The 21053-nt window shown below is 46.9% G+C and overlaps 1 protein-coding gene across 1 annotated transcript in view; it reads left to right on the top strand.

Moving 5' to 3' along the window:
- The first annotated feature begins 774 nt into the window (after positions 1 to 774).
- The window catches only part of Aff1 (ALF transcription elongation factor 1), a 162985-nt gene continuing 142706 nt past the window's right edge, over positions 775 to 21053 (top strand). The window contains exons 1-2 of the mRNA XM_006250632.5: positions 775 to 915; positions 20677 to 20732. Coding sequence (XP_006250694.2) covers positions 20704 to 20732 — 29 coding nt within the window. The 5' untranslated portion in view covers positions 775 to 915; positions 20677 to 20703. The remainder of the gene's footprint in view (positions 916 to 20676; positions 20733 to 21053) is intronic.

Raw genomic sequence — 21053 nt, 5'->3', positions numbered from 1 at the left:
TCAGGGATGAAAGTGAGGCTCCTGATTGGGAACGGCTGATTAGCGTGTTCAAAGCAGGACTCTAAGGAACTGAATTCTTCCTGTGGGGTCTGTGCTACGAGGTCCCCTCTGCATCCATCACAATTCCCTGCGGTTGTGCGGTTGTGCGAGCAGAGCGCAGAAAGCCCGAGACTTAATTCCCGAGTCCACCTTACCTAAGTACTTATTTTTCAGAGTTTCAGTTTCATTATTTGGGGAATGGGAACAATATATGTGTTTAAGAAGGGTGCTGCGAAGATGAACCCGGCCTGCGTGTGAAGTCCGTTTTTTCGGCTGTAAATCGCTGCCCCAGATGTTAGTTATTATCGCCATTAAAGGACATGGAATCCGCTTCAATTGCACAGGAGCTTGCAAAAAAGCCTCCTTGACACTTTCCGTTGCAACTTGACCCGGAGCTTAATCGGGTTGTCAAGCCAAAGGGTTCTGGTGCCCTGCAGCGGCCTGGGGCAGGGTCACCCACGAGGTCCGTGCGGCCACTGTCGCGTTCCCTCCGGAGCCGCAGCTCCCCCACGAGCCTCCCACCCGTGTCTCCGCAGGAGGGCCGCGGTGTCCCTTGCTTTTGGAGTGGCTCCTGCGGGAGGGTGTTGGCCGGGGAGGAGCCGGGCCGGTGGGGGTGGGGTGAGGTGAGGGGCGTGGCTTGGCAAGAGGGCGTGGCCTGAGCCTCCGGGCGTTCCGGGCGGCCGATGCCCGAAGCTGGCGAGCCGGGAGCTGGCAAAGCCTGGAGCGCTCCGCCGGCAGCCTGCACGCACCGTGGTGCGGGCTGCACCCTCGGATTCCCGCAGCTTTAGAGCCGAACCCGCGTCCCTGCATCTCAACAGGTCAAGGGAGGTGACGAGGTCGTCCCAGCAAGGACTGGAGGACCAAAGGAGCCGGAAGGTAAGTGGAGCCCTGCGTGTCGCGGGCTGGGGGCTGGGGACCCTCGGGGTCCCGCGTGCCGCAGTCGCGAACTTCTCGGCATCCCGCACGCTAACTCGAGCGCCGGCCTTGCTACTTTCCTGGTGGGAACCTTTGGAGCGAATGGGCGCAGAAGCCCGGTGCGCCGCCCCTGTCTGCGGTTCCGCTGCAGGTAGCTTCCAGAAACCAGGGGACAGGGACCTGAGAGGTCGCTCGTTCTCCCTCGCTTCCTTGAGCCTCGCGTCCTGCGGGAAAATGTCCCGTTGTCGGAGTCTGGTTCCTGAGTTGCGTAACACACGAGTCCCAGAAGTTTCTCCAGGAGTACAGCCAGGTTCTTTCCTCCTCCGCTTCCGACCCTCCTGCCCCCCAGCCTCTGGCAGGAGATTGGTGGTACCTACTCATCCCCTCTTAACTGTGATGGAGAGGAGGCGGCGGCGGTGGTCAGTGTCCTCCGGGCCGGGCAAAGTTGGAGGCACTTCTGGGAACTGCTGTCTGGGACGGAGGGAGACAGCGTCTTAAGAACAAGGATTGGCCAGTTTCTCGGCACGCTCCCCTCCCCCGCCCCCTCTCATACACTTTTCTCCAGTGTCGGGTCTTCTGTGGCTGCGTCTCGCTCGTCCTGGGTCGGGGACTTAGAGAGGACGACGGATCGGGGGGTACTACGAATCAAATGCTTCCTGTGTGGAACCCTACTTCCACGAACGAAGCCCCGAGGGGCTCTGCCAGCGTCTTGCGGTTTGAGTATTTCCACCAATACGGTTATGCAAATCGTCCTAAGACCCTTGGCTTTGGAGGTTGGGGCTGTGTCCGAATCTTCCGAGAACCAGACAGAGCTGGCAGAAAGCCCTGGCTGCCGGCGGTTCCATTTGCCTTGCTTTGTACTCTTTTGAAGGCTAGGGTGGGATCATTTTAATCCTGTTGGTGCGCCATGGGGGGTATGACCGGCCTCGGAGGAACTTGGCACATTGAAAACCTTCAGTGCGGAACCTTGAGCCGAGATGCAGACGCAGTGCTGCCTGGGACAGTTGCAAAGTGAGAATTCTGCAATGGAGGCACTGGAGGAGTGCTAGGAGCCAGAGGTGTAGGACTTAGGCGCAGGATTCAGGGCAAGGTTCTGCAGAATGCACGGAAAGTGGGGGTGGGTGGCATCTCTCTCTCTCAGACCTAGGCGGGGTCAGCCTCCAGGTCTTAGTTGGCGGGTTCACAGAGGAAAAAAAGACACAAGTTCTTCCCTGAGGCTTACGAATACCTAGATATGGCCCCGCGTGAGTGCTGGCTTCCTCTAATGTATTCCTTAGCTTAGCTCGCCCTTCATCTTTAGTGGGAAGGATTCCTTGAGTGAATATTCTAGAAATAGAATATTCTAATGTGAAGATTAAAAATTCTTAATGGCTCACCTGCTTCGTTTAAAGGTGACTTCTTGGCTGTGTGGGGAAGAGAAACACGCATAAAGGAGCAGGGGATGGGAAGCTAACGACCCGGGAGAGGAGAGAAGGCAAGGACTAATTAAAGCTTGGGACACTTATTTGAACTCGGTGTATTTGAGGAGAGCAGGAACTTGGATGGATGGCTTTGAGGTGAGGAGCGTCAGGATGAGACCTTGAAGGAGAGACGGAATTTAGGCAGGGATGGTTGTTTTTATTTTTGAAATATCACAAGTCTGGTGGTGCTGGGGATGTGGGACTTGCAGGTTCAATCCTGAGAGTGTCTTTGCCATCTATCTAGGAGCTGGGCTGGTCGTGTATTGGTGTTAATGTCTTATGCATTCTGTGTAGAGAGTGCGTTTCTATAGGTAGGGCCTTTAGCTTCGTTCATTTTCCTAACTCTTCGACCTTTCAAAAAGACAGTTTTGATGAATCGTGTTGTCTTCTGTTAGGTTACAAAGTTAGACAATATAGCAAAATAAAGTCCAGGCCATTTTAACTACCGCTTTCCTCACAGTATGCAGAACAAATCCCCCCCCCCACTCCGCCCCGCCTCCTGAAGTCCCTGTTCCGTTATGGGGTAATCAGACAGCATCAGAACCTGCTGTTTCTTCTGTTTCCTACTTGGTTTAACTGAATTTTGCAAATAGCTGGCTGACTAACAGATGGTCCCGTTTCTTCCTTCTCTGTCTCCTTCTGGTTTTTGTTTTTGATTTTTCAAAGAATCTCACTGTGTAGCTCAGGCAGTCTTTGCTACCCTCCTGCCTCAGCCTCCGCTGGGATTACAAGCTTGTGTCGCTATACCCAGTGAGCATTCTTCCCTTAGCTTTGGAAGACATTCAGTTAGGATATATACATACGTGGGTCTGGAGAGATGGCTGGTCTTCCAGATGACCCAGGTTCGATTCCCAGCACCCACATGGTGGCCCACAATTGTCTGTAACTCCAGTTCCAGGAGATCCAACACACACACACACACACACACACACACACACACACACACACATAGAGTCATACAGATAAAACACCAATGTACATAAAATAAAAATAAATAAATAGCAAAATGGTAAAAACATATGTATGTGTTGCATTTTTCTTAGGCACAGATTTTGTTTTGTTTTGTTTTTCCCAACAAAGGGTTTCTCTGTGTAGCCCTGGCCATCCTGGAACTTCCTCTGTAGACCAGGCTAGCCTCCAACTCACAAGAGAGCTGCCAGCCTCTGCTTCCCAGGTGTCAGAATTAAAAGTGTGCAGCACCACACCTGGCATATACGGATACATATTTATCCATACATTTGTTCAGTAAATTACAACCTTCAGGGTTGAAAATATTGTAAGATTGCCCTTTCTTTCCTTCTGTTTTGCTGCTTTTGTTTTGAGAAAAGGTCTCACTCAGTCTATGTAGCCCAGGCTGACCTAGAATTTTATCATAGGCCAGAGTGGTCTCAAACTTGAAACACTCCTGCCTCAGCTTCCCAAGTGCTGGGATTACAGACATGAACCATGATATCTGCCTCTGTTGTTGTTTGCAGACAAGTCTTTTTTTTTTTTTTTCTTTTTTCTTTTTTCTTTTTTTCGGAGTTGGGGACCGAAGCCAGGGCCTTGCGCTTGCTAGGCAAGAGCTCTACCACTGAGCTAAATCCCCAGCCCCAACAGGTCTGTTTTTAAGAGTTTGTTTTTATTTTATGTATAATGTTTATCTGCAAGTATGTTAGTGTGCTGTGCACGTGGTGCTCACAGAAACTGGAAGACCGTGTCAGAGCCCCTAAAACTGGAGGGAAGCCAAGAGCACAGCCCCCTCTCCTCCCCCCACATGGTGCTGGGAACTGAACTTGGGTCCCATAAGAACATCCTTCTCCGGCCCCATTGAGACATATTCTTACTGTGTAGCTGGAACTAACGTGGAATTCAGAAACCTTCTGCCTCTACTTCTGAAGTGCCGGGATTCCTGTCATGCACTGCCACACTGCCAGTTAAAATCCAGCTTTAGAAAAGAAACTTGTTTTTTATTTTTTTTTAATTTTTTTAAAAAATTATTTACATTGATGTCTCACCTCCACGTATGTCTGTGTGAGGGTGTCAGATCCCTGGCAACTGGGATTATAGACGGTTATAAACTGCCATGCGGGTGCTGGGATTTGAACGTGGGTCCTTTGGAAGAGCAGCCAGTGCTCGCTGAGCCATCTCTCCAGCCTGTTTTTATTATTCTTGGAAGATAACAGGAAGGACTTCCTTGCTCCGCTCTTTCATCACATTTGCGTGATCTCCTATGGAGTTAGTTGAATGCTAAAATGCAAATCCTGAAATAGTCCTATATTTTCACTTTTTCTTCCCCCCCCCCACCCCCCCCACCCCCGGAGCTGGGGACTGAACCCAGGACCTTGTACTTGCTAGGCAAGCGCTCTACCACGGAGCTAAATCCCCAACCCCATTTTCACTTTTTAAAAGCCAAAGCTGGGAGCTGGAGAGATGGCTCAGTGGTTAAGACCATCAACTGCTGGGGGCGGGACAAAAAAAAAAAAAAAAAAGAAAGACCATCAACTGCTCTTCCAAAGGTCAATTCCCAGCACCCACATGGGGACTCATAACCATCTTTAATGGGATCCGATGCCCTCTTCTGGTGTGTCAAAGACAGCTACAGTGTAATTATATACATAAAATAAAGAATTTTTTGTTGTTGTTTTGGGGGGTTTTGTTGTTATTCTTTGAGATAGGGTTCCTTTGTGTAACAGCCCTGGCTGTCCTATTTGTAGACCAGGCTAGTCATGAATTCACAGATTTGCCTGCCTGCCTCCTGTGTGTGCCACCATCCCAGGTTCCAGATAAATTAAGAATTTAAAAGCCTGATGTGGTGTTGGTGGTGATGGTAGTAGTGGTGGCACCACCTTTAATCCTAGTACTTGGGAGGCAGATTTGGGCGGTTCTCTGGGTTCAGGGCCAGCCTGGTCTACGGAGCCAGTTGCAAGACAGGAAGGGCTACAGCAGAGAAATGTTATCTCAAAATCCCTCTCCAAAGAATAAACAAAATAAAAGACAAAATTAATTTATATTTGTGTGGGATGGCTGCCCCAGAGACATCACTCTTAAGGCTGCAGAAGTGTGCCAGCTGCTGCTTTGGTTTATTTTGGTGTTTGTTTGTTTGTTTGTTTGTTTGTTTGTTTGTTTTAATAGAGCAGGAACTGCCCTGTGGTTTCAACTCCAGATCTCTGAAAAGAACAGCCAGCGCTCTTAACCACTGAGCTATCTCAGCAGCCCGGGGAACAGGGTCTTACCGTGTAGTCCTTTTTTTATTAATGATTAACTGCGTGTGCGTATGCGTGGGTTATGTGCATGTGTAGATGCTAGTGTGAACACCTGTACGTGTTCCTGTGCAGGCTAGAGGAGAATATTAAGTATTCTCTTCTACTCCCTGACTGTTTGAAAGGAGGACAGGGCCTACGAGGACAGGGCCTACCGCAGAGTCTGGAGCTAGGCTGGCTTCTGAAAAGCTCAGCAACCCTTTGTCCATGTCCCTCACAGTGCTGGGATTTACAGCACAGGTGAGCCCGTACTCGGCTTTTCACACGAGTTCGAAAAGACCTGTTTGAAAGCAGGTCTTCATACTTGCCCATCGGCCCACCTTACCCACTACGCCATCTCCAACCCCACCCCCGCCCCCGTTTTTTAAGATAGGGTTTCCGTGTAGCTGGCCACAAACTCCAGCCTTTACCGCAAGTCCAGGGACTGCAGCCCTAGGCCACTATGCCTGGCAGTTGAACCATCGACCTGGTGCATGCTAGTCAAGAACTCTACCACCTAACTGAGCTGTGCCCGCAGGCCCCCCCCCCCATCAATCCCCCTTAGCCCTCAGCAGCCCCTGCGGCCTCCCCTTGCAGCCCCCGCAGCTCCCCCAGCACTCCACGGCTCCCCAGCCCCCCGCGGCCCCAGCAGCCTCCTATAGCTCCCCGCAGCCCCCCGCAGCCCCCACAACCCCTGCAGCTTCCCCCCACAGCCCCTGCAGCCTCCTATAGCTCCCCGCAGCCCCCTGCAGCCCCTGCAGCCCCCACCCCTCCAACCCCTCCACTGCTCATGTTTACAGTGTATCATTGTAGAACTAATACTGAGTGACTATGGCCAGGGCCGCTAATAGGAGCTCCTCTTGCGGGCTTCAGGACAGCTCTCCTTCAGTAGTATTCTCCAGGGAAGAAAAGTCAGCTGATGTTCTGAAATTAACTGGCCCATTTTAAATATGACTAAGTGTTTTTTGATAGAGTGACTTTTTCCTACTGGAAGAGTTTTGTGACGAGTGGAGCCTGAAAGGAGCTAACGTTATGAAATATCTTGTTCAGTCCTGATACTTCTTGAGAAGGGAGCATCTTCCGTGTGCCAGGCAGTGATCTAAGCATGACATCGTGGTAAAACCCTGATCCTCAGAGAACAATCAGGTACATTCCCAGAGAGCACATCTGTGTTTACTTCCCATGACCTACCGAGCACACCTAATTGTAGCTCTCAATCAAGTTTATTTTCCCCTCTAAAATCAGGAAATTGGGCTGAAGTTGAGTAGCTCGCCTCTGACTCAAAGCCTGGTGCACTTTCTAGTATGGTACACTCTGTTGGCTATGTTGATATGTGGTTTCCTGTTTTTCAAGAATTACAGCTTCGCTTAAAATATAAATAGTTTTTCTCTTTGGCTAAGTACTTCTCATCACTACTATGGTATAAGCATTTTCTTCTAGCATCCCAGATATGTCTTTATGCCTCCACAGTTTATGCTATGCATACGGAGAACGTTACGTAGACCTATTTAACAGACATGTTGTATTTATCTGTACTAAGGATCTTAAGTTAGCTGGGCCTGCAATATGGATTTGTAACTCCATGTTCAGAAAACGGAGACAAGGAGGATCACAAGTTCAAGGGTAAGGACTGGAGAGATAGTTCAGTGGTTATGAGCACTGGCTGACATGACCCAGGTTCAATCACTAGTACCCACATGGTCACTTGCAATGCAGTATCAAGGGATCCAAAACCCTCGTCTGGCTTCTGAGGACATTGAGGGCTCATGTGCAGACACACACACACACACAAAGCAAATACCTGCACACATAAAAATAAAAATGAACAAAATCTCAAGAAAAGAGAAGTTCAAGGGTAGCCTTAACAACTTACTTATCAAGTCCCTTTCTTGTTATACTGATAGGCACTGCAGTCCAGATTTTTCATCTCAGGACTTGTGAGGCAGAGGCTGGTGGATCTCTGAGTTCAAAGCCAGCCTGGTCTACACAGTGAGAATCCTGTCTTACAAAAGACACACAAATAATAAATTAAACACAAAGAGCTGGGTATATAGTATTGTAACAGATCAGATCTCTTTCTTGGGCTTGTGGAATAGAGAGGGCCTTTTTGCCATCCTCTGGCCTCTGCACATATGCTCCTTACAAACTGCCTTCTTCAGTTTAGAGAAATCCTCACTGAATCACGAAAGCCCTATTTGTGGGTTTCAAGAATAGTACATGCTTTGTAAAGTCCTCCTTGTACCATCTCCAACAGCCTTGGAGATAAGTTGGGTGTATGTGTTGGTGGTGTTGATACAGGGATTCAGGTGTTACATACATCAGAGCCACAGATGTCCCCATTAGTGCCACAGTCGCTGTTTCTGGTGTATCTGTGAATGCTGGCACAGAATTTGCATTTGTAACCCTGAGCTGTTGCTGCTTCTATTTCTGGAACCGGGTTCAGCACCATTTCTTGTAGCAGAGGCTTAACGCCACGGTTCTGCCCTGGATGTGCAGGCTTGTGGGTCTTTAATGTATCTCCTGCTACTTCTCAGACTCCGGGCAAAACAATTAGCTTCTGGACAAGGAATGTGAAGATGTTACATTATCCTTCTTACAAGCTAACAAGTTAACCTGCCTGGAGAACAATTAGCTTCTGGACAAGGAATGTGAAGATGTTACATTATCCTTCCTACAAGCTAACAAGTTAACCTGCCTGGAGAACAATTAGCTTCTGGACAAGGAATGTGAAGATGTTACATTATCCTTCTTACAAGCTAACAAGTTAACCTGTCTGGAGACTACTGGGTGATAGCAGAGTAATTTTGTCATTCAGAATGGTGTAGCTGGAGTACTTTATTTTCTTACTCTTGTTTCCTAAGTGCCGATTTGCAAAAGGGTTTGCGTGCAATCTCTGGGAGCTGTGTTCCAGGAGGGAATCCAGAGCTCAGGGAACCCCTCCCCTTTATAATTGGCAGTACAGCTGCTCTGTACTCCAGGGGAGATACTGTCTTGATCACACTGTATAATAAACACGTTCCCCTTTGCTGCAGAAGTAGACGCTAGCTGCATTTCCCAAGGCTGTTCTTGAGAGTAATCTGTATCGAAGACACTTGGCACCTCTGCTTGTAAGACATGCCACAGACCTGAGAATTAATTGTCTCTGAAAGAAGGGAAGGGACATAGCAGCACTTTTCTTACTAGTCGAGTAGGTTAAACCACTAAACGTGTGAGTACTTGGGACAGAACATCATAAATGCTACGATTGGTAAGTGTGTGGTATTTTTGCTCTTGAAGGAAAATGTTGTGGTGACTTTCGAATTTTATTCATTTATTCTGTGTGCATATGTATGTGTATGAATACATGCCTGCTTATGTATGTGTATATGTATATGTATATGTATATGTATATGTATATGTATATGTATATGTATATGTATATGTATATGTATATGTATATGTATATATGTGGAGGTCAGAGGACAACTTGCTGTGTTTTATAAAAAGAGAGAAAAACCAGAGGTAAGTCTGGCTGTGCAGTCAGGTGTGGGAGAAGGGGAGCCTCTGGGGGCCCTGCTGAGGTATCCCTTCCTCCTGAGGTACAGCCACACGATGCTATAGCATAAAATACGTATAAAATACAAGATATGGGGAGGGGAGCATAGAGGGTAGTAGAGACAGAAAAAGGAAGAGAAAGAGGGAGGGGAGAAGGAGGAAGGGGCAAGCAGCCCCTTTTATAGTTAGCCAGGCTCACCTGGCTGTTGCCAGGTAACTGTGGGGCGGAGCCTAGACTAAAATGCCAATACAACTTGTGGGAGTTGGTTCACTCCTTCCAAAATGTGGGTCTCAGGGATCAAACTCAAGTTGCCAGGCATAGTGACCATTGTTGTTGTTGTTTTTTAACCCGCCGAGCTATCTCGCTGTCCCTCTTTCCTTTGTAACAGTAAATGCATAAACTAGAGCAGTGACTCTTTAGGCCACAGCACTTACCGTTCTTTGGAAAGAGCCTTTTCCGTTCTGGAACCCCACACAGTGGTTCACAACCATCTGTAACTCCAGGTCTGGGGCATCTGCGCCCTCTTCTGACCACTGAGGGCACTGCATGCAGACCGGCGCACAAATACATAGGAGCAAAACACGAATGGGAATGGGAATCCTGTAGGTTCGCGTGCTTGAACACTCGGTCCCACTTGGTACTTCTGCAGGAACTTTGTCATTAGATGCTGGCCTTTCAAGTCCCTTCCCTCTGCTTCCCGCTCAAAGTTGGGGCTGTGAGGTCTCAGCTGGCCTCGCTGCCATGCCTGTGGCTGACGGGTCCTGCTATGGTGAACTCTTATTTCTCTGGAGTTGATAAGCCCAAATAATCCCCCTCCCCCGCTGTAAATTGCCTTGGTCATGGTGTTTTATCACAGCAAAAGAAAAGCAACTAATGCATACATAAAAGTAGACAAAATATTTAAAAATATAGGTGTATGTATTCCCACCCACCTCTGTCTCTGAGATAGGGTCTTGCTGTATAGGCTCTCCTTGAACTCAGGATCTAGAGTGCCCGATTACAAGTGTGCACCACCATACCCAGCTGAGACTCTGTTTCCAAATCGGATTCAGTTTCAACCGCTGCTTGCACCTCTGAGTAATCCCTTCTAGGGCCAGGCTGGAAGGGTGTGGGATGCCTCCTGCCTCAGCAGGGACTTAGTTAAGGAGAGTACAAAAGGGATTCCCCAAGAATAGAAGAATTCATTACCTGGAGATCATAGAACCTCAAATAATCCAACCAGAAAAAATCCCTCGCAGGTGTCCCAGGCACTTGGGTTTTAGTTAATTCCGGTTTAGCCAGGTTAACGGGGTGATCGGCCACCACAGGTGAATTGTGTGAGTCGTTGCTGTAACTCGTTCCCTGGGGGTGTCTGAGATGTGCACACACCTCTAATCTCAGCACTGAGGATGAAAAAGCGGATGGATCTTTATGACAGAGTTTGAGGCTAGCCTGGTTCTGATGGCCACTCCCTGTTGACCATCTGATTGTATCTGGAATGAACCACAATACAGATTTAGAGCACCCTGTGGTTCAGGTCTTCAGGCTGGAAGGCCCTTGCCTTTAATCCAGATCTTGAGGTGGACCTTTAATCTGGGCCACACCTTCTGCTGGAGGCCTATATAAGGACGATGGGAAAAGGAAGCATTCATTCTTCTCCTGCTAGCACTTACTGCCAGCACCTCTCTTGGAACCAGCTTACACAGAAGACCAGCTGAGACATCCAGCCTTGTGGGACCGGGCAACTAGATTCTTGGACTTCCCATCCACAGCTGCCCATTGTTGGGTTAGTTGGACTACAGACTGTAAGTCATTCCTATAAATTCCATATATATATATTCCATAGTTCTGTTACTCTAGAGAACCCCAAATAACACACTGGTCTACAGAGTCAGGGCAACCAGGGCTACACAGAGAAACCCTGTCTCAAAAAACAAAATGAAGGGCTAATTTAGGGGAGGAACGGTGATGCTGTTCAAAATGTTTTAATTGAGTCTACATTTTTTCCCCCTGAGACAGAGTCCCACTTTGTAGCTCTAGATGTCCTGAATTCACTATGCAGAGCCAGCTGGCTTTGAACTCACAGAGATCTGCCTGCCTCTGCCTCCCTCCCGAGTGCTGGGATTAAAGGTGTGTGCAGTCTATTTTGTATTGAGCCACCGTCATAGCTGTTCTAAGTTAGGGGTTGTACATGTCCGGTTGACTATGCTACACTGGCAAATTTCCTTCACCTCTCAGAGACTTGACAGAATCGAAGCTAGCTTACTTCATTCTTTGTGTGCTGTACTGAGGAGGACTGGAGGGAAGCTTCCAGCTTGAGAAACTTCCAGCTACTGGGAAGTCTAACTTCGTTCTTTCGTTTTCCAGTGGTTCTTTGAGAATTAGGTACAATGTGTTCTGGACAGAGTCACCTCGCCTTCCACTCCTCCCAGAATTTATCCGACTTCCCTACTAATCAAACCCAAGTATTCTTGGATGCGTGGCTTACCACAAGAACGGTCTTACTAGAGACAATACCCCTAGAGAAAACTGACTCACTCACTCTCCTGGGAACTATCGATAACCAATAGCATTTCAGCTAGGGTGGGACTCTGTGCCCACTTCCCTTTCCATGCTGAGATTGCGTCTGACCTGAGCTTGCACGGGCCTTGTGCATGCTGCCCCAAGCACAGCGGGTTCATATGTTCAACTGCTCTGCTGTGCCCAGAACAGTTAGTTTCCTTAGAGTTGTCCATTGCTTCTGAAGTTGCATCTCATCGAGGAGAGTTAAGAAATAAAAATACACTTTAATATAAATTGGTCTCAGATACTCTAGTGTATACTAAGACAAAGTTAACACAAGGTTTACCCTGTTTTTTTTTTTTTTGCCTAATATCTATAGTTGTGTTTTATTAAAAAAAAATAGGGAAGAAGGGGATATGTTTGGGGGAGGTGCAGTATGGTGTGGGGGACAGGGGTACCTCTGCAAGCCCATGCGGAGGCATTCCTTTTTCCTCTGAGGTACCAGCCGCATGACAGTATATTATGGAATAGAGTTTATTCGGGGTGTGGGGAGGGGAGTTGAAAGAAAGCCAGAGAGAGAGAGAGAGAGAGAGAGAGAGAGAGAGAAATAGAGGACGGCCACGGGCACGTGGAGGAGGGAGGGGGATGGGGAGAGAGGGGGAGCAGGAGCAAGAGGAGAGAGCAAGAGGGCCAGAGAGAGAGGAGAGGGCAAGCAGCCCTTTTTATAGTGAGTCAGGCACACCTGGCTGTTGCCAGGTAACTGTAGGGCGGAGCCTAGAAGAAATGCTAACACCCATTCCCATTTATTCTTGTTGCCATGGACCCTACCTTCGTATGGAACTACACTCGTTGGCCTTAGAGGCTGGGCCATCTTTCCTCTCCGCCAGTTCACTGAAGCTATAGAAAGGGGCTGTTTTCTAGATGTGGATTTTTGATGGTCTAGTTTTGAGGAAGGATTTTCCTTTCCTGAAAAAAGGAGGACATTTTGGGTGGCCCATCCACGCCCCCTCCTCCCTCACTCTTCCTCTTCGTCTTGAGTATGAGTGAGATGTCTGGCTCTAGCATCAGGCTTTTGGTACGTTAAGAAGACAGGCATGACGCGGGGAACAGAGCAGAGCGGAGCAGAGCAGTCGGTTCCTGCGCCATAGCCGGAAGTCTCTTGGATTTGCTGTAGAAGAAACATAAACTTGGGCCAAGCACTTGTCACTTGATATCCAGTCCATTGTTAGTTCTTACAGTTATCCCAGAAGCGAGTTGTGGCTTTGGAAAGTTGTTGAAAGCATATTACAACACCGAGCTTCAGGAGTCGGGGGTGGGGGTCGGCTTTCTAAGGCCGTGTTTTTCAGCTCAGCACCAAACAATGAATGGCAGAGAGGACATGGGGTGTGTGCTTGCATCTGGTGTGAGTACCAGAACCCCTGACATGGGCGGGAGTTGGCCGGAAATATAAATTGTGCTCCAGTGTTGGTTTCCTGGCTTGTGGGTCATGTGGCACCGGAAGATGGAGAAGTCACATCCACAAAGTCTGTTTGGGGTCTTTGGGGTGGAGGGTAGAACTCTGGAAAATGGTGGTAGGAGGCTGTTGGGGAGAATGTGAGAATCATGTGTCACCCCAACATGTTGCCTACTATCAAGGACGGCTACTCTGGGGAGTGGGGGGGAGGAAAAGAAGAAGTAGAGATGAATAGAAACTGACTGGTTCAAGTGCCCTCTGGCTCTTGTAGACCCCGTCATATTTGCCGTTGGAAACTAGGTCGTGATCATGCAATTTGAGACCTGACTAATTCACTCTGTCCATTCAAAAGTGGGACCTCTGGGTATGACCAATCACACCAAACTAGAGTACCACCACTTAGGAAGTGCTCTGTGTGAGCCAGCCATTGAACTAAAACTTTTCTGGTTTTGATGATGATGATGATGATGGTGATGATGGTGATGATGATGATGATGATGATGATGATGATGGTGATGATGGTGATGATGGTGATGATGGTGATGATGGTGATGATGGTGGTGATGGTGGTGATGATGGTGATGATGGTGATGATGGTGATGATGTAATGAAATTAGTCCTAGAACTCTGAAGGCAGAAGCAGGCAAATTGCTGCGAGTTCAAGGCCAGCCACAGCTATACAAAGAAACACTGTCTCAAAAAACCCAAAACAACCATCATCATCACTACCACCTTCTTCTTCTTCTTCTTCTTCTTCTTCTTCTTCTTCTTCTTCTTCTTCTTCTTCTTCTTCTTCTTCTTCTTCTTCTTCTCCTCCTCCTCCTCCTCCTCCTCCTCCTCCTCCTCCTCCTCCCCCTCCTCCTCCTCCTCCTCCCCCTCCCCCTCCTCCTCTTCCCCCTCCTCCTCTTCCCCCTCCTCCTCCCCCTCCTCCTCCCCCTCCTCCTCCTCCTCTCCTTCCTCCTTCTTCATCATCTCCTGGGAGCTATCGAGATTGGTCAGTGATTAAGAGGACTTGCTGCTCTTGCAGACAGCTTGGGTTCCGTTCCCAGCACCTCATGCATGGTGGCTCACAGCTCTCTGTAACTTCAGTCCCAAGGGAGCTGATAAATCTCTGGCTTCCACAGGTATCAGGAATGTGAATGCTGCACTCCTATACTTGCAGGTCAAGCATTCAGACACACAAAACAGATGAATCTTAAAAAGTAATCTAAAGGGTCGGAAAGCCAGTAGATTCATAGAAGAGTATAATAAAAGATTTGTAATATTTGTAAAATTATTTTTAATACAGATGTTGGGGTTCAAGAGTCACCCAAAAACCACACAAATACTGATCTCGGTGAGACTCAAATGGTTTTGCGAAAGCACACCAATGAAGACTGACCAATCAGGGCCCAGAATTTAGGGGCTGAGGCTATGACCCTGAACATCTTTTTCTGTCAGCCTGTAAAGGCTAAAACTACAAAAATGAGCTCAAGGCAGGTACAGGAAGGGCTGCCCGGTGATCAGCCACTTAGAACAGTTCCTATCGACCTCTAATTTGGTGGGTCCTATGTAAAGCTTCGTGGAATTTCTTAAGGTTAACAAACCTCATACAGAACTTAGCAGGGTATGTGGTCAGCATGACCCTGCTCTGAGTCAAGTTATTTTTCTATGTCAGTCACTGGCAGGCATATCACAGCAACAGTATGAGATAGCTGGCAGGCTTGGAACAATAAGATGGCTACTGCTATGCTGAGGGTGAAGGGGGAGGCCTCAACATATGTATTTAGTAAATTAATACAGTGACAGTATCTATTTATCCTAACTAGTTCCCAATAAGAGCACAGACCAAGATATATTTTCAAGCTTCACCTCAATATCTGAGCAGTCAAATGGTCTATCTTAACCCCTAAGCTAAACTGGCCACCTCCCAGCCATGATCCCAAATAATACTTGCAGTCAGGGTTTCTATCTCCCAGCTGAACTCTTCAAAAGTCTTTTCATGGTCAATCTCCTCTTCCTCCTCCTCTTTCTTCCTTTCCCTGGCTGGCACAAGCCCCGCCCTATTCTCTCTTCTACCCAGCCATTGAATGGTCAGCATTTATTGGCAAGGTAGAGAATAAATGGTAAGAATTGTTTACACAAACGTGAGACAGGAGATTCTTGACATAAGCATTACAAAGCCATGTCCAGGTTGAAACAAGATATGAGGGCAGAGGGGGCTGGAGAGACGGCTCAGAGATTAAGAGCACTAACTGCTCTTCCACAGGTCCTGAGTTCAAATCCCAGCAACCACATGGTGGCTCACAACCATCTGTAATGGAATCTGATGCCCTCTTCTGGTGTGTCTGAGGACAGTGTACTCACATACATGAAATAATAAATAAATAAATCTTTAAAAAAAAAGATATGAGGGCAGAGAAATCAGCATTTGAATAACACAAGGGTAAACTTTACAGGATTTAACATGAATATGCCTACCCATACTCCTGTGCTACAACCACTTGGCTTATGCTTGTCCAAGCTGTATGTGTGGTTATGTGTGAATACAGACCTTAAAAAAAAAAAACAAAAACAAAAAACAAAAAAAAAAAAACCCTAAATTGGCTCATCTAATTCTCTTTGATGTCCCCTTACTTCTCAGAATGATGTCCCACAATTGACTTTGCCCATTCTGTCATATGTGGCAGGTTGTTACCACTTTTATTATCATACCTACCTTTTTGTATACATGTGTGCACATATATATGGGCCTGGAGAGATGGCTCAGAGATTAAGAGCACTGACTGTTCTTTCAGAGATCCCGAGTTCAATTCCCAGCAACCACATGGTGGCTCACAACCATCTGTAATGGGATCTGATGCCCTCTTCTGGTGTGCTACATCTCAGACCCCATATGACTACACAGAGAGAGAGAGAGAGAGAGAGAGAGAGAGAGAGAGAGAGAGAGAGAGAGAGAGAGAGGAGGGAGAAGGAGAGGGAGAGGGAGAGGGAGAGGGAGAGGGAGAGGGAGAGAGAGAGAGAGAGAGAGAGAGAGAGAGAGAGAGAGAGAGGTAGGTTCCTTGGTTTTTCCAATTTTGGTTTTTCCCTTTGGGGCAAGTGCAGGTGGGTCATGTAGCCCTGACTGGTCTCAAACTCACTAGCCTTGAACTCTTCCTACTCAGCCAAGTGGTATGGTTACAGTCATATGCACCATGCCCAGCCTCATGGGACTGTGTTGGGACTAGTATGTGGTATGATTACAGGCAAGTGCCCCATGCCCAGTTTCACGTGACTATGTGTTGGGGTAGAGGATTGGGGCAGAGTGTAACTATGTAAGTGACTGTATTCTAAGGAATGATTCCTTTACAAAGTAACTTCTTAAACGAGAAATGCTAACCAGAGGGCTATAGAGATGGCTCAGTGGTTAAGAGCACTGGTTACTCTTCCAGAGCACCTGGGTTTAATTCCCAGCAACCACATGGCAGCTCACATCTGTCTGTAACTCCAGTTCTAGGGGATCCAATTCCCTCTTTTGGATACCAGGCATACAGGTGATGAACGGACATACATGCGGGCAAAACACCCATACATAAAATAAAAATAAATAAAATCTAGTTGCTGGGTGTAGTGGTGAACTTTAATTCCACTCAAAGGGCAGAGGCAGACACAAAGAGAGCTCTGGGACTGCAGAGCCAGCCTGGTCTACATAGTGAGTTCCAGGACAGCCAGAGCTACATAGCAAGACTGTGTCAAAACAAAACGAACAAACAGACAAATTTAAAGACAACTTTTTTTTTTAAGATGTCTTTATTTTATGTATACGAGTACACTGTCGCTGTCTTCAGACACACCAGAAGAGGACATCAGATCCCATTACAGATGGTTGTGAGACACCATGTGGTTGCTGGGAATTGAACTCAGGAACTCTGGAAGCGCAGTCGGTGCTTTTAACCGCTGAGCCATCTCTCCAGCCCTAGTTTGGACTTCTTTATCAGCAGAATCGTATGTGGGAGTTCCATTATAGACTCTTCAGATGCTTCTACAGAAGTATTATCAAGAATAATGCCTACACAATTCTAATATTGCACACAGATAATCTTGTGTGCAGGGAGGGGAGGGGGCAGAAAGTAAACTATTAGCAGTATGGGAAGAGAGAAAAAGAGAAAAGGGAGACAAAGTCAGAGAAGGATGAATAGGGATATGGAGTTGGAGATTGTAGAACTTGTCTAAGGCCACTGTAATTGGCTGGAGGACTGACTCTAAAATAAGTTTGACCCTGAAAACCTTACAGCTGCTGTGGTCTGAGTGAAAGGTAATATACCATCTGCTTCATTGTAGCCTTTGGGAGAGAAGATAACAGTAACAAATAATGTCTACCAGCATGGAAACATTGTAGTTACTGGTTTAAAGTAGGAGAAGAGGGACATCAAAGGCCTTATCAGTACCGCCAGCATTGCCTAGGGAAAGTCCTGCACCCTGGGTCAGCCTGAGAAGAAATTGTAACAGTTAAAGTAATAACAGGAGACAACTGAAAATGACTACAGATTTCATGTAGTGTTGCTATTTGTATCAAATAGTGATAAATGATTAAGAACATTTGGCAACCTACTTTGTCTTTACTAATGCTTGAAGAAAAGCAGAAACAGACAACAGTGAAGCAAGTTAGTGCTAAGTGCAGCCAATGGACAGGAGGGAAGGGAAACAGCTGCTGATATTTACTCAGTTATTCCTAGACACAGATAGTAGTACCAAGGCCGCCTGCACAGACTGCAGAACAAATGCGTTTTCCTAAAATTCAGTCCTACTTTCAGAGAATCAACCGAGAATTTTATTTTAAGCCAGTGTAGGACACATGCCTGCAATTGCAACTTGTAGGGGGTAGAGGCAGGGAGATCAGGCAACCTCTCTCATACAGTGGTTTTGAGACCACACTTAAAATTAAAGGGAGAAAGGGAGAAAGGAGGAGAAGACACCTTATTTATTTGTTTTTTGATACAGGGACTTGCTATATAGCTTAGCCCAGCCTTGAACTCTTATGGGATTATAGGCATGTACCTCTACACCTAGCTACATTTAATTCATGTTTAATAATTATAGGCATTGTGACCCCAGGCAGCAGCAGGCATGGCATAGGGGCTGGGGCATATGTTCCCCTACTTTTTTTTTTCTCTCTCTCTCTCAAAGCCTTACAGTCTTACATGAAAATCAGCTGTTCTCTTGGACTTAACATCATGCTTGGCTCAAAGTTGACACTGGAAAATGGTATTTCCTTCCCTCGATCCCATAATAAACCTGTGCAATTTTTCCTTCTAAAATGCTTTGAGTAGCAGTCTCAAAATTCATAGTAATGTTTGACTTCTAAAATATACTGTTTTGGTCATTCAACTAGGAAGTTAGTGGAGAACAATTTTCTTTCTCTCTAAAATAGTTTTAATCTTTGAGAATGTCATACAATGCATTTTGAGCATCCTCAGCTCCTTCCAGATCCATTCCCATCTACCTTCCCCCAAACTTCATGTTCTTCTTTTCTCCTTGATTTCCCATGAACTTCAATTTGTGCTGCTCTATGCTACTGAGTGTGGAACCCAACCACTGGAGTCTGCTCTACCCACGCTGGAAAACCTACTCTTCCTTACTGAAAACTGCCTGAGCATCTCAGTTAGGGGTGGGGCTGGATATCACCCATGTCTTGTGCAGGCAACTCAGGTGCTGGACTGATAAGTAGTCCCTTCAAGTCTGAAAGACAACTCTTCCTTTCAGTCCTGCCTGACCTCTGGCTCTTCTAACCTTTGTTTTCCCTCTTCTGAGATGATCCCTGAGCCTTGGGGAGGGGATATGATATAGATGGCCCTTTTGGGTGCGAGCACTCCACTAACACTTTTTCTCTGCACTTGACCCATATGAATTACTGGGTTAACTGCCATCCATTGCACAAAGAAATTCACTGATAAGGTCAGAGAGCTGCACTATCTATGAGTAGAGAGTTACAACTTTAGATACTATCTGACAGAGGTACTATGTGACAGAGGTACTATGTGACTGACCAAGGTACTATGTGACAGAGATAATATGTAACAGAATAATATACTGGGTTTGCTGGATGTGGTGCACATCTTCAATCCTCCCTACAGAGGCAGGCTGATCTCTGTGAGTTCTAGACCAGCCTGACCTACATAGTGAATTCCAGGCTATCTATGTGCTGTAAGACCCTGTTTCAAACACACACAGTAGCTGATCTGCCCATGCAATCTGTGAGCCCCCAAACCTGGATCTTGGGCCAGAATTACAGTATCAGGTGTAGAGTGACCTTAAATCCATTCAGAAACCAGTAGGTCACAGTGTATTTGTCTACTGTTGTATCTGTGCGCATTTTCCCATTTCTGGTGACTGTTGCGTTCACAGGATTTCAAAGTGAATACGACTATTGATGAATTTCTCTCCCAGCACAGCACCTTCCAACACTAGGAAAACTAGCCAGTAGGAGAAAGCTTCCTAGTCAGGACCATAACAAATGTGTCTTTAGCAATAGGGTCTTACCAGGAAGTCCTGGTGGGCAACTGAGAGCAAGAGTAGGCCGTGTACTCTCATGGATAGCCCTGGCCAACAACTTAGGGGGAGGTATCCCACACCTGACACTGGGTCAAATTAAATTCCATATAAATGTATAGAAGTTTACAGAAGAGTAGATTCCTGTTCGTCTTTTTCAAACATCCTTAGTATTAGTCTACCCCTTCCCCAATCACCCCCTGCTCTACCCTTCCATCTCTCTCCCAACTTAACCCCCTGCCAGCATTCCCCTCCCCCCATCATGCCACCTGCGCTCTACCATCCCTTAAGATCTTCCTCTTCCTTTCAACCAATGGTCTCTTTCTAATCTCCTGTGCTCTGAGGCCTCACCTCACTGGACACACACATGTAAGATCTGATCCTCAGAGCCACGTGTGAGCGAGATCATGTGACGTTTGTCATCTCTGGGCCTCCATTATTTCGCTCAGTATAATGTTCTCTAGCTCAACCGTTTACCTACAAATTTCATTCTTCCTTACAGCTGAGCAGAATTTCATTATAAATATTTGCCACATTTTCCCTTACCCATTCTTGCGTTGATGGGCATCTAGGCTCTCCCCATGTCCTAGCTGTTGTGGGTAAAGCATTGACTAACATCAGTGAGCAGACATATTGATTAACATGGGCAAGCACGAACCTGCAGTAGGAAATAGAATTCTTCGGGTCTATGCCTGGGAGTCGTGTAGTCCGGTCACATGGTGGATCTATTTCTGCTGTCCTGAGGAGCTGCCACATTGATTTCCATGGTGGCCGCGCCGATTTGTACTCCCCACAGTGCAGGAGGCGTCCTTGAATCTCACCAACATCTGTTGCCTTTCGTTTCCTTAATCCTAGCCACTCTGACTGCGTTAACATGAAATCTTTAACTTTCATTTCCCTGATGGCTAAGGATGATGAGCATTTCCTACAATATTTCTTAGCCGTTTTGTATTTGTGAAGATCCACTTTCTAATTCAAATGTGAGCTCTATAGTTCTGTCTCCTTGGTAGGTTGCCCGTGTGTTTACTCATGGGCTCATATTTACGATTGTTGTTTTTCTTCCAGATGAACACCTTCCACTGACCAGCAGCAATGGCTTTTAAGGACAGCAGCAGCAGCAGGTAAGTGTGGAGTCCACGATTCAAAAGAGTTTAACATTTAAAATGACATTTAACTTTACAATCTGATATTCTAAGAAGTTCCAGCTGGCATGGTGATGCCTGCCTATACCAGCACTCTAGAGTCTTAAGCCAGCTTGGACCACACAGAAAGACCAAACAGGGCTCCATAGTGAGACCCCTTTTTTAAAAAGCTAAGCAAAGTTAAGCTGAGTGTTGTGGTGCACACCTTTAGTCCCAGCACTTGGGAGGCAGAGGCAGGCGGATCTCTGGGAGTTAGCGGGCTGTGATGGTGCACCTCTGTAATTCATGGGCTAGGGGTTT

This window comes from Rattus norvegicus, chromosome 14, assembly GCF_036323735.1.
Source record: "Rattus norvegicus strain BN/NHsdMcwi chromosome 14, GRCr8, whole genome shotgun sequence".
Lineage (NCBI taxonomy): Eukaryota > Metazoa > Chordata > Mammalia > Rodentia > Muridae > Rattus > Rattus norvegicus.
Note: the sequence above shows the minus strand (reverse complement) of the source record. Positions and strands in the feature narration are given on the sequence as shown.